This window comes from Dromaius novaehollandiae, chromosome 2 (genome assembly GCF_036370855.1).
Source record: "Dromaius novaehollandiae isolate bDroNov1 chromosome 2, bDroNov1.hap1, whole genome shotgun sequence".
Taxonomy (NCBI): domain Eukaryota; kingdom Metazoa; phylum Chordata; class Aves; order Casuariiformes; family Dromaiidae; genus Dromaius; species Dromaius novaehollandiae.
The window spans coordinates 49,616,098-49,629,915 of NC_088099.1; the positions used below are offsets into that span (position 1 = coordinate 49,616,098).

The 13,818-nt window shown below is 47.0% G+C and overlaps 2 protein-coding genes across 2 annotated transcripts in view; both read right to left on the bottom strand.

Moving 5' to 3' along the window:
- Positions 1-1,843: 1,843 nt before the first annotated feature.
- On the bottom strand, positions 1,844-9,791 carry TMEM42 (transmembrane protein 42). The gene is made up of 3 exons (XM_064506432.1): positions 9,597-9,791; positions 5,447-5,593; positions 1,844-3,988 (listed from the first exon to the last, which is right to left on the bottom strand). The coding sequence occupies exons 1-3, from the start codon at positions 9,711-9,713 to the stop codon at positions 3,845-3,847; spliced, it is 408 nt and encodes a 135-aa protein (XP_064362502.1). The 5' UTR covers positions 9,714-9,791; the 3' UTR covers positions 1,844-3,844.
- An 88-nt stretch (positions 9,792-9,879) lies between these two features.
- KIF15 (kinesin family member 15) overlaps positions 9,880-13,818 on the bottom strand; it is a 37,557-nt gene continuing 33,618 nt past the window's right edge. The window contains exons 33-35 of the mRNA XM_026094059.2: positions 12,336-12,501; positions 11,765-11,896; positions 9,880-11,447 (exon numbers count right to left, since the gene is read on the bottom strand). Coding sequence (XP_025949844.2) covers positions 11,361-11,447; positions 11,765-11,896; positions 12,336-12,501 — 385 coding nt within the window. The 3' untranslated portion in view covers positions 9,880-11,360. The remainder of the gene's footprint in view (positions 11,448-11,764; positions 11,897-12,335; positions 12,502-13,818) is intronic.

Genomic DNA, 13,818 nt, shown 5'->3' on the forward strand with positions numbered 1-13,818 from the left:
CTGGGGATCACTGCTTGGCAAAGCCAGAAATCCTGTTAGCCTCAACGGTTGGGTCCTGCTCTGGCCTGTCTCATGGAGGGGGCTGCAGCTTCCAGCTGACTGAGTCAATAAGTCTTGTAAAATCACATCCAAGGGCAAGCAACTCAGGCTTGTGGCCTTCATGACGCTGCCGCAACGTACAAAGGCTAAGGAGAATTTTTTGCAGTTGTAATGGAAGAATATAACTTGGCATTGTCATTTCCTTGGCTCTATGAGGGAAGCTGCATCTTAATTTCCTGTTTTTCCCAGCTGCTGCTCCTGTCCTTGCAGGGGCATTTGCAGCCGCTGGCTGCAGCATCCAGGCTCTTCCGGGCTCGCCGGTGCCTCTGCCACCGACTGCAGGACTTGCCTCCGTCCGTTGTGAGTCACTCTGGGTTAGACAGCCTGTGTCAGATCAAGTCTGGCAAATGTTTGTGTTTCTGCTTGTGCTTGAACTAAACAGATTTGAACCAATCCATCGTCAGGTATCAGCCAACTAATCAAACAAAAAATACTTCCTTCTCTGTCAGTCTGTCACCACATCAGGTTTATACTTTCCAGGCAGCTGAGTATGCCACGCTTGGTCTGTCTTGGCAGGTGCCAGATGAGTCCTCCTAGCCACGAAGACCCACGTTTCTAATGAGAAAAAGCACTTGGAGTGCTTTGCTCACTTTTCCATTATATGTGCCAATTCTTCTTTTTTGGAGGGAAAGATGTATGGACACACATACGCTGGCAGAAGAAAAGATCTTGCCTCTCTTGAAACATGGGTGCCAAATGTGATGAGTTGGGGCACCCTCTTCAGGCAGGGGACCTAGAGCAAACAGCCTCTTCTGGGAGGGTGTGTGTGTGTGTGTGTGTGTGCAGGCTTTATGCCTTTCTGACATCAGGAAAGGGCACAAACCCAGCTTCGGCGGCATCTCTTTCTGCAAGCCTATTTTAAATCTCCTGTTGGACACCGAGCAGATCTGCCAGGCATGACAGACCTGACAGGTTCTGGTAATGAGGCTCCCAAACGTGTCCTTAGCTTTTACATACATGCCACAACCATGACTCGCTTGCTGCTGTTGCAAGAAGACACAGACAGCCTGGCAAGCTCAGGGTGAACCGGTGATATCACCAGCGTGATACAATGCATTTTTAGGCAACCTTATGTTGCTCAATTAGGACTGCCATTAAAAACTTTCTAAGTAAAACAAGCCTCTGTGGGCAGGGGAAGGAAGCTGATACCTTAGAAATGGTAATTCCTAAAACGTGTAATGTACAGACATGCATCTCATCCTGACAAGCACTCCTAAGCCCAAATGTAGCACATGTGTAGGTACCAGCGATCTGGTTAAGTACACCTCGCAAAAAGAAAACAGCATCATCCATAGATTAGGGGAAAAAAAGTGTTTCTTGAGAAACTCGAGTTCACCAAAAGGTGGAAGGATACAGCTCGAGCGAGGGGGAGGGATGCTGTTCGGTAAGGAGGCTGAACCCGGCAGGGCAAGGCTGGTGCTGCTCCCTGCCCCCAGGTCCACCCAGCAGCGAGGCTGAGGGTGTGCTCCCAGCAGGTGCCCACACCAACACGTATGTGCATTATACACAGAGCTGAACACATGGATCAACATGGACATACACAAACACACGCACACACACATATATATGTGGATCATCCAGCAGATGGGTTAAGACCCTCAGCCCACCCAGGAACTGGCCCTGGATCCCCACTCTCCTCAGCTGCCGGCACCTGGACATACGTGCTCCCACGGCCCCACTCCAGCTGCTGGTGCAGACCCCCTCACACACACACATGCAGAATAGAGAGATCCTCACTCAGGAAAATAGTTAGAAATGGATTTAATAAGAAGACAAGACAGACTGTGCTGGTCAGGGGCAGTGCATAGCCAGACAAGTGCACCGATCAGCCCCATTTCCACCCGGCCGAGCCCCCTTTTTGCCCTCTTATCCCTCTAGTTTCCCACCTTTGTTCCTCCCCAAATCACCCAGATCCCTCCCTTTCTCTGCCTTTGGTTCCTCCCCCAAGCACCCCGTAAGAAGTCTTGTGCAATCCCCAAATGCTCCTGCCCTGCGTCCCGCAACGTGTCCCATTCCCTGAGGCAGGGACCCCTCCAGTCCAAAAGGTGCTCAGGGGAGCCACCTCCGTGGCCCCCGCGCCCCAGGTGTCATCACGGGGTTGATGGCTCCCTGGAAGAGCCCTGGGGGAGCTGGATGGGGTGTCGCTCCTCCGAATAGGTAATTTGGGTGCCCTGGCTGCCACTAGGCCTCCATGCTCTTCTGAGCTTGCGGTGGTGAGAGCCCTCGCTGGGCCGAGCGTGCTCCTGCGATGGGCCTAGGAGCAGCCAGGCAGAGGATTATTTGGGTTCCCCCACCTGCCAGGGGCTTGCTGTGCTCGTTCTACTTGCGGAGAGCTTTTTATCATGTAACCTGCACTGAACACGCATACCCTTAACGAAAACTGCTAACGGTTCACGTGCACTCTGTTCCCTTCTCACTAAAATCACAGTTTGACCTACGCGAAACCAGTGACGGTGATCAAAAATCCATCCTGGTTAAGTTTAAGGAAAAAAGCCTTAATTGTATCAACCTTACATCCAAATGAGCACTAGGTCAGGAATGGGAAAGTGGGAAGTACAGGCAGCAGATATGGATAGCACGTGAGAAGGTGTACGTGACTGACTGGGGAAACTGAAGGAATTAATTAAGTGCTCCACGCTTCCCCGGACAATGAGAAGACATGACGAGCACAGGGCATTTCCAGAGGCAGGGAGGGAAACCATAAATAGCAGAGCGGATATGTCAGAAGTCTTCAACAGCTATTTCTGTTTCCTTTTCTGTTTCAGGCCAGTTCCTTGTACAGAAAAGTACCCATGTGCAGGAACCTTCCACAGCCACCACGTTTACTTTCAATTTTCTACCCCCAAATGGAGGAAGCTCCATAGCAATGGGATGTGAAGAGGAGCGGCCGATAAGCCCCTGGTCTCCGTTTCCAGTATACTGACTCAGAAGAGGCCACCTCTCTGGAGCGGTCATTACTGACAGACCATAGGAGCTCACCACTACCATGCATCTGGAAATGCTGGTGCTCACCTACCAGGAAAGATGTAGCGTGCATGCCTTTGCTAATCAACAGATAAGCACGCAAAGAGGGTAATGACTCTGAATGCATGTTACTGGCGTAGGCACTCTGTCGCAAAAAGAAAAGATGGAAATGGGGTGTGGGCTGAGGAGGATATGGGGAGAATTAGGAGGTATCAACAACAAAAATGTTACCAGGCTAAAAAGGGAAAAAGGGAAACTTCCCGCTCAAAGCTGTTTTAAGGAACTGCCCTGCAAGGCAGTAGTGGAGGCCCAGCATTTTGGAGGCCCCTGGGGATCAAGCCCACCTTGGTAGAAGAAATGGTGTCTTCTCCAGCTCTCCCATCTACTGCCACAGCTGTTTTTCCCACAGCCGCACGACCCTCCGGTCTCCCAAGAACGAACGGGAGGGGAAGGAAATCTGGTTCAGCCAAATGGCAACACACAAAACCGTATCTCAGCCTTATTTAAGTATGAAACCACAATTATTTGGCAAGCTGCCCAGAAGTCTGGAGAGAGCAGATTTTGCCCAACTCCTGGACTGGCCCCCTATCAACGCCACATGTTGAACGTGCGCAACGGTGTGCTCTTCCTCTTAACCCAACGCCATCGGTCCAGCAGTGCTAAGCACGCCACGTCCATATGGGACGGCATTGCCTGTCAGCACCTTCTGGGGATGCGAAGCAGGTCTGGCAGCCGACTTCTCATGAGGGGTGGCACCGCTCAGGGCACCCTCCTGTCCTCCTCACTTCTCCTTCTCCTCTGGCAGCAGCTGCGCTGCCTGGGGCGCAGTGGTGTGCAGCAGCACGAGGCCACCCAGCGTCACGGCGAGGCCGACCCACCACAGAAGCGTCCATGTCTCCCCAAAGAGTAGCTTGCCCAGGATGGCCTGAAGGACAAGAAAGAGAGAAAGCTTCACTGGGCCAGGCTGCTGCAAAGTCCGTGGCACTACGGGGCGGCAGAGCAGGCTGGCCACAGCAGATGGCTCAACGCCTTTTCGGAGATGTCAGAATTTATACTGCTAGGAGAGCCGGGCCAGGAAAAAACTGCTTAAGAAAACTCCTGCTAGGACTACCAACAGAAATGCTGCTGCTCCTGCTTCGAAGTGTTGCTGCTAATGCTGAGAAAGACCTACTCTGGCATCCAGGCTGGGAAGCGCAGCCACTCTGGGGTCCCCAAACAGGATTTTTGCAGATGTGCACCTGTTCTGCTGCCTTCTCAGCAACTCTAGGGAACTGAGACTCTACTCAAGTCAATAAAAAAAGAGGTCCCACTGGTTTCAAAGTGTTTTGGACAACTCTACAGACGGCCTGACAATTGTCAGAGTAGAGAAACAAGACTAACAGCGTGAAAAGTGTTACGGAAAATTAGGCTCACCGGCCACCACAGCAAGGTCCGACCCTAGGTTCCCGCTGAGAAGTTTGGAGACAAATCAGGGCAAAACTAAATAAATAAATTTTAAAGATGCATGTGCAGTAATTACAGCTCGAGCTGGGTGCCTCCGAAGAGGGACCACGAGCAAAGAAATCCCTGGGCAATTATACCCTGACAATCTGAGTTCCCCACCCCTCATGTGATGATTCGGACCAATCGTAATATTTGGGTCTGGGGTCTTCCTGTTCTTCACTGGGTCCCGTTGTTGTCCCTAGGCAGCCTGTTTTTTTCCTTATCTTTACTGTTGAGACATCTGCTGATGGATGTACCTTCCTTGTAATCTTCCTTACCTTTCTAGCTTCAACCAGCTCTGGGGCCCTTTCTTACTGAACTAGGTGAAAGCTCCTCATGGTATCTGAGTGCAGCCTAAGGCTTCAGCAAATTTAGCTACTCATGCTAAGCAGGTTTTATATAGGTAGTGCTAAGTGGTTAACCCCAGACAGCTTCAGTTCAATATTCTTTAACAAAAGAAAGCAGAAAAAATGTGCAGGTCCAAACTGCTCTCGCAGTGAATATTCACACCCAGCTAAGGTAGCTCTGGCTTGCCACAAATTTGCTTGCTAAAGCAAAAGCAAAACAAGAAAAAGTTTCCAGCTCCAGTTCTCACCATGCCATTTTATTTCAGGCAATTGGAAAAGCTCAATAAACATTGCAGCCATCGCAAGATACTGTGCTTGACAGCAACACTCTTCCTGCATTACCCAGAGAAACCTACACAAAGAGGTCAAACCAGGTGATACCTGATACAGCTATTTCACGTCTGCCTATGCAGGAGTACTTAAATCTCCCTTTGTGGCCGGAGATGCCCCTCATCTCACTGGGAGACAAGCCAGGACCAGGCTTGCCCAGCAGGACTGTTCTTGCTTCACTGCACTTCTGCAGGCTCCAGCACCTCTGGGACGAATTTACTCACCGAGGAGATGAAGTTGGAGGCCGTTGTGGTCACTGAGGCAGCGGCCGAGGAGGTGGAGAGCCGCAGGGCTTTTGCGAAGACCGTCCACATGACCGCATTACATGCAAACACCAAGCCAAAGCAGCCTCCTCGAAGCAGCACATCCAGCTGTAGGACGAAAGGGAAAAACCCACATACTGACCACTCACTTGCCCACACTATTTCATGGGCACCTGGAGCAAAACCAAAGCCAAAATGGCATGGGCTTGAAACTGAAGCACAAACGTTACTGAAAGATGATGAATATGAGTTGCAGATATATTATTAAATCACAGAAGGCAACAGAAGCAAGAAAGAACCCCTGGACCTGCGGCTCTGACATGTCCCGCAATGAATCCAGCCTCAGACTAGAAGCTGAAAAGTACCAGGGCAACATACAGCAGCAGTGATGTCAGAAACCAAAGCCCAGAAAGCTCTTGGACTCAGAACGTGGTGCAGGTGTCACCCAGTGAAATGAAATTCATTTATTTCTAGATTTACGGAAGAGGGTCAAACTGAGCCCTGGCAGAGAATGCAGACGCCGCGCGCACAGGCACAGTGTGTGGTCCAGGATCTGTTCATCGTACATAAATTCAGCCTGAAACCACTGCAAAGACAACTATGTTCTCAAGACAAATCGCCCCCCCCTCCTTAGATGATATGACACAGCCCTTGTGCTGGCAACAAGCTCAGTGTGAAGAGAGCCCTACACCTACATCCAGCTGCATCCACTAAAGGCCTTGGTCCCTTAAAAGGGCTTTACCCCCCACAGTTTTAGCTGCTGTGGCCATTGCCCTAGTCCGTGGGTGTTGGGTACCTGATGTGAAAACCCTGTGTGAGGAAACCACGGATGGAAAACCTCTCACAAACATGCAGTGAGCACGTGAAGGTGAGAAAAGGCAAGGCTTTGCCAAAGCCTGCGATGGTCATGCCTTCTTGGCCTGTCCCCTCTCTCCACCAGCGAAAGCCCACCAGGAGATTAGCCTTGGAGCGGACACAAATGTAGGTATGAGCCTGCAAACAAACACACCTGGGAGGTGTGTTTGCCCAAGCTTGCCGGGGCAAACCTCAGCCCCGGGAGGGCTCATGCAGGGGCGCGCGGCCCCCTCTTACCCCGCTCCTGGCAAAGGTCTCCAATTTCACCGGGGCGGCTGTGAACCTCCCCCCCCAGATTCCTGCTTGTGAGCGCTCTGCTGTGCGAGGCCTTTCTCAGAGACACACTGCCCCTGCGGCGAGACCTGTGGAGAGTGATGACCATGCCCAGGCGCTGCCCTGTTTTCAGAGGAAGACGTCTGCTGCCATATTACAGCCTGTGGCGGGATGGGGTTTCGCTTGCTAATAGGGGAGCAAGTGGTGTTTGCCTCCCTCTCTGGCTGCTCCTTATTCCGCGTTTCACCCTCTGGGCTTTAATGACGTTCAGCACATTCTTTCCAGGATCAGAAACAGCCCTGGATCAGAACAGGATCAGAACAGCCAGGATCAGAAACAGGACACACGGTTCAGAAAAAGGGCCTTAAGAAAAGATCTCATTCCTGACTTCAACTACCCATCGGAGGCTGTAGGGAAGATGGAGCCGGACTCTTCCCAGTGGCGTGCCGGGACACAACAAGGGGCAGCCAGCACAGGTCAGAGCAATGGAAATTTGGGTCAGATGCAAAAAAAATGATTGTGGTCAAACACTGGAACAGAGCTGGTGAGATCTTCACCCTTGGAGATGTTCGAAGCTTGGCTGGAGACAGCAGTGAGCAAGCTGGGGCAGTCAGCCCTGCGCTGGGCAGGGGGCCGCACTGTAGACCTCCGGAGGTCCCGGCCGGCTGGGGTTACTCCGCGGGACGATCCGTGGCGGGAGAAAGCCGGTTCCCATTACAGCAGCATCTCCGCTTGCAGTTCGGAGGCCTATCTTCAGAAGCAACGTTGGACCTAAGCTGAACGTCCTCCCACGCGGAGCCGGGGAAAGGGCCGGAGCGCAGCACGGAGGTGGCGCATGCCCGGGAGGAAGGCTGCTGAGCCAGGCGCGTCCCTCGCGCCCTGGCCCGAGGAGCGCTCCCCAACGGCATGCGCGGGCGGCGGCAGGCGCATCTCCTGGCCACGTGCCACCAGGAAGAACGGGGGAGTAATTCCTCCTGTCAGCCGAGCCAGCCCGGTGAGTCAAGGATTATTGTGCTGATTGTTTTTCTAAGAGGATATTAATTTCAGTGTACATTTCAGATAATCCAGAATCACTCATGGAGTGGCAGAAGTAAATTTAAACAGAGTTTCGCAGGCGACAGGGGAAAGAAAAGGAGAAAAAAAGCTTTTGTTCAGGTGAAATGACCCCTCATGGTCAGGCTGCTCTCAGGCTGGGCCATCACATCACACCCTCCTGGCTTGGAAACCTATCTTTGTTTGGCCGTCAAGCATCCTGCTGCCCTATGTCACCACCTCTATGAAGGATTAATACGCTTTTAACTTCTGCTGCCTGTGCAAGTGACTGCCGGTCCCTTACACTTGTTTTTAGATTCCCATAGTTCCTTCCCCAATGCAGAGCTCCCCAAATCTCTGTTTCCTTGCGGCTGCTCTGCACAAACGCCTTTGCAGCAAGCCCGCGGGATTAAACCAGCGAGCATGCCAAAACAGTTAAATGTAAGGTCCTGCAGTATTTAAGCTACTAGAAAGATCACTATGGCATTTATTTAAAACTATTATCTATCACCACTAGAAAGATTAATTAGGTTCATAATTATCACCTAAAATGGACCTGAAAGAAGTAATTGGAGGAACCAATTTGTTTAGGAAAAAAAGAAACAAAATATTTTGTTTCAAATAACTTCAAATAACTGACAAATGGCCAATACTTCTGTAAATTTAGGAGGAGAAACATACTCCGAAAAGATGTTGTCTACATTTTCAGTAATTCCATACTCCATTTTTCTCACAGCGCAGAGCAAAATCTTTTTTTTTGGGGGGGGTGTCAGGCTGAATATCAGGATTTAACATTTCTGATTCTCCTTCCCACCAACCTTTCTGATATATTGGGAAGGATTAACAGGATTGGCAAGTTTTGGGTTTTTGTTTTTTTAACCATCTCTAATAATCATACAAATTGATTTTCTTTTCTTTTTTTTTTTCCTTATACAGGGATGGATGTTTTCAGATCCATTTTCTCTTCTGGGTTCTCCTTTGGATTTCAAGTCCAAATTTACATTTCCCCAGTGAATAACCACCTCTGCTCTATGCCTCAACAAGTCTCCTGGATGCGTGTTTACGATACGCAGGCTACTTCAGCAGCAATCCTCTATACGAAATCTGTGTTTCTGCCTCTCCACCTTCGCCATGCCTGCGCTACAACCCACCTCTGCAGGTGAGGACACCGTCTTCTCTTTCGAGGTAAACGGCCCCCAACCCTGTGTGGCTCTACGTGCAGAGTGGCGTGAGACGCGCGAGGACAGCCAGCAGCCGTCATTCCCTACGACCGCTTGAGAGAAAGCACAGCCAAAGGGGGGCATGGTGGGAGTCGGCCACTCCGGCTCACCCGTCTTGGAACCACCAAACAGAAATGGAGCAAAAGAGATGGAGAAGGACTGAAGTCATGGGCAAAAGAGAGGGCTGACAATGAATGTTTGATATCCAAGCGCACTAACGCGCAGCTCTTAGAGCAGAAACGGCATAAAGAGGCTGCGAAAGGGCTTTCGGGGCTTTAGCCATTCCCTGTACCACATCTGTCTTTTTCTTTCAGGCATCACTTTGGTGTGCTCGCTGCCACGTCACGATAACGCACGAGTCAACCATGCAGCAGCGCCGGGGCCCTGCTCCCCGTCACGACACTGCCACCGCCGTCCCAGGGCCTCCCGGCACGGGCACCTGCAGGCAAGCAGGCGGCAGGGCCTGGGGGTGCAAAACACCCGCCGGGGTTTGTTTTCCATCACAGATGCGATGGGAAGGCCTAATGGCTGAATGATGCCGGTCAGGAACCGGTTAGGAAAGGCTGCATGAAGAATGCATTTTAATTCATGGATATCATTTTACCCCGCACTAAAGATTTCAAAGCAGGAGGGAGGGGAGCCCGGATTATCTGCAATTTCTGCCGGAGAGCAAACGCAGTCGCCGCCCCTCCGGCTGCAGCCTCCCCGCGGCGCCCCGCTGCCCTCCTTACCCAGCCGCCGGCCGCCGCGCCGCCCCGCAGCGGCCGCGGCCCCAGCGCCAGCTTCGCCGCCGCCGCCGCCGCCGCCCCCAGCAGCCCCGCCGCAGCCGCCGCCGCCGCCGCCCGCATGGCCCCGGCCCCGGCCGCAGTCGCTTCCGCCTTCCGGGCACCGCCCCGCCGCGGGCGGGCCCAGGGCGGCCGCAGGGAGCCGCCGCCGCCCGTGCTGCTGTAAAGGCAGCCGGTGCACAGGCGTGGACGCCCCGCCCCCCCAGCCAGACAAAATACCCGTGCAATCTTTCTTTATATACAAAGACTTTATTAGAGAAAAAAAAGAGTATGCAGTATCAAAACAGGTAACAGTGCAACGCTGGACACAGGCAGGTTCATGAGCAAGCAAGGACAGGTTAGAGACCTCCCAAAGGCAGGTTTGCAACCCTAGGGGGATGACAGTAAAAAATAAATAATACAAATATTTTTGTCTGTAGGCTTCTAGAGGACACAACGAGGGGTGTGTGGTCCAAGATGATCTCCTGCTCCCTGCTTTCTGCCCTAGCCCTCTAGCTTCTTCCAGCTTCTGATGTTCAAACTCTTCAATTTAAGCTCAGTTTTAAACTTTGGTGCTTCAGACCAAAGTTCAAGTAGAAAGAAGTCTGCAGCATTATGTGACTTTAAAAATGCACAGATAAATTGGGAGAAAAATTTGGTTCTCAACAGTTAAGTACAGAACAAATTCACTAGGTATCTTGCCCTTTAACTGACACACATCTTTGTTTCCTTTTGCCACATCATTTAGTAGTATTGTACTAAGTAATCAAAAATAGAATGATGGGATTACTGACTGTATTAAAAAAACCCCAAAACCTAAAATCCAGCTACAAGTGTTTGATATTGCTATATAATGTTCTGTGTTCTGCTAATAAAAGTTCCAGTTACTTGCAATAAACCTCTCTATCTTCAGTGCGACTTAATGAGATTGTACTGCACCCTTAAAAATCTTCAGAACTGTTAAGAAATAAGATCTTTTGTTTGCTAAGAAATGGTTACAAAATGCTTATAAACTTATCTTCTACAATGTTATTACAGAAGTCTGCTGTAAATTTACAGTAAGGGGAAAAACAATTTTGCAAAGCATTTTAATTTCAACTAGACTAAGAAAGAAATACAATGCAACAAGATATTTATAGTACTATTTACAAATCTATTAAAACAACCTTTCTACTTTACTGAACAAACATCAATATGAAAATTATTTTTAAGCAACCCATGAGTATTAATGAGTTCATAAGTTTGACAAGTTAATTTTAACCCAGTACAAACATTGTAAATTTTGCTAAAAAAATCACAAAGAAATTGTGCTTTTATAAATTCAGCTATGGTGGAAAAAAAAAGTAGCGTTTCAGAACAGACATGAACCTGAATTCAGGCATGAAAAGAAACAAGAATCCAGAGATGTTCCTGTAAGAAAGCTTTTCCTTGACAAGGCACAAAAATTTTCAAGGAAGTCTCTTCCAGCACCTGTACAAAATCAGGTTTGTGTAAAAATTATAGAGCTCCTTCAATTAGAAGTTGTTACAGTATCAATGAAAGCTGCCCACTTATCTGGAGTAGAATTCTTCACTAAAAGTTACTACAAGCAAAACATCGAACAACTAAAATACTTAATTATTGTGAGTATAGCTGACAACATGCTGGGACTAACAGCAAAAACCAAGTCTGACAACTGGCTTGTTCTTATTCTATGTACTTTAAAAACGTGGTTTTGCAGTTTTATTTGTGTCATTGTAGCTGATCATGACTTCTACGTACATCCCATTTTTTAGCTTCTTTCAAAAAAGCATTTTCAACACGTAGTTTTTCAGTCTCCTGTAAAACAAAAGAAAAATTACTTAGAACTATACAAGTATTAAGAAAGCTGTACTCATTTTTTTCAGATTTCAAAATTAGTGATATCTACACTTATTCAAATGTTTGAAACACTATATACTTGAGGAAATGGAGTGGAGTGATACTTGTTTAAATGTCTGTGAGAAGACAGACCAGCCATGAACTGTGCAGTTGCATATAATCAGAGGCATCAAAAACTCTTAAACAGAAAAAGAATTCTAGTTTACATTATCAAAGCTCAGCTTTCTTCTTCATTAGGCCATTATTTCGTCTGAATTCTACTCTCTGAAACTTACCTCAGTAAGTTTAGCATAATCTTTCTTCAGTTTCACAAGATACTGAATCTTCTGGTTTAGATTTTGATGACCTAGCAATTTCTCATTCTCCTCAGTAAGAGATTCCACTTGTTTCCTCAGGAAGTCTCTTTCCTGTAATTAACAAATACATGATGTATATCTTGACTTTAACCCTTCCTTCTCCTTCCAGAAGGATTAGTTTCTTTTGTATTGATTAACACTGCCATTTAAATTTGTTGTAGTGTATAACTAAAGAGTTGGTTCATCCAGGCAATGTGTATTTGTCACTGGTCTTCTTGGGTACTACATTAGATCTCTTTAAAGGACAAATGCATCATTTGATTTTTATTATGAACTGCAGCAGTGATTTCTGTACCCGAAATTCCACTAGTGTTTTACCAGAACACCAGGAAATACCATTGTAAATGTAACTAAATGGTAAGACAAAATATTTTCAGAGTCAGTCTTTGCTAATTATTTCACAATATTAACCAACTAACAGCTCTACCTGCACTAAATATTATTCTACTGTAAAGTTAAAAAACAAAACAAAACAAAACACATTTATAACCTTTCCAGTTCTGTCTCTCTCTTCATATGCTTCCTCTAGTTTTGATCTAATTTCTTCTTTTTCATGAAATGCTTTCAGTTCCAAAGCTCTTGTTCGTTCTATCTCCAGAGTCATTTCAAGACAGATATTCTCTTTGATTTTGAGAATATTTTTGATCTCTTCTAACCTGCCAATATAAAAGCATCACAAAATATTCAAAAACCAAAATAAATGGCATACAACTGAATTATATTAGTCTTGGACATCGAGGCAGACTCTTTAAAAAACATCTTTTTGACACAATTTCTTTTCCATAGACTCCAGTGCTAACAGAAGGAAAACATACATGCTGATTCCCAGCTGTTACGTACGTACACTAGCCAGTGTTTTGGAGCTGCTCCTCTTCTGGGAAGCATGCTGTTTCCAACCCAAGACATAAAACTCCACTCACGAAACAGAAAATAGAAACTTAGCCTAAGGGGACCCTTGGAGTTCACCTAACACTTGTAAATCTACCAGATGAACTCTGCTGCTTTTATGAAGTTCTGCCCCCGCCCCCCCCAGTTTTGACTGCTTGTTTGTATATGGCTTTTCCCTAATAGCATTTTTGCTGAGAAATATCTTTGAATAGCTCAGAGGGGGTCTGAGCTTGTTTGACCTGAGGACAGGACAAGGACCACCACTTTGGAAAAACGCTACATCTCCTGAAAATGGTTTAATCCTAGCAGGATCACAGAATATTACACCACATCATCAAATTTAGCAGCATTTCTACTGATAGTATGAACTTTAGTAGGTTTGTCTATTCTCAAGTATGGCATAAATTAAAACATTTTTGTTCTCATTTTTGTTTCTCTAAAGCCTGAGCTTTAAAACCAGCTGTAGGAAATGAGTATATTTGCTACACATTTGTCAAGACATTTCCTTGATGACAAAAAAAACACCCTATTTTTCCTCTCTGTACGTTATTTGTTTGTGCGAGACACTAATATTCTACGAGGAATATATATTTTTAAACATCAGACATGAATAAATGCAGACATGACCAGACATGAAAATGCAATGCATTAAAAACAAAATAAGCTCTAATCAAGATTAGAACTCCTGGAAAGTGTAGACTGAAATCCTTTTGAAATGACCGTATTCATAAAGAAGTTTTCATCCTTAAAGGAGTTTTGTGTAGAAAGCATGCCATTAAACGTAAATAACCCAAATATTAGGAAATTTGGCCACTACATGAATCTCCAAAGCAATATAGATTAGGGTAAGAACAACAGGAGCAACATTTTCAAATTAATTTTTAATCTAACTCATTATATTATTTCTTAGATAATTTCTTATTCTATCCACTATGCACAACACTTGATTTTCTAGGACTTCTTGGACAATAGCCCAAACACAATCTAAGGATACTCTAATAATACACAATTTTCATTATTTGAGATGAACTGCAAAAAAAAATTAAGCAAATAGCATAAAAACAAAGAATTAGATTTTGAGTTAC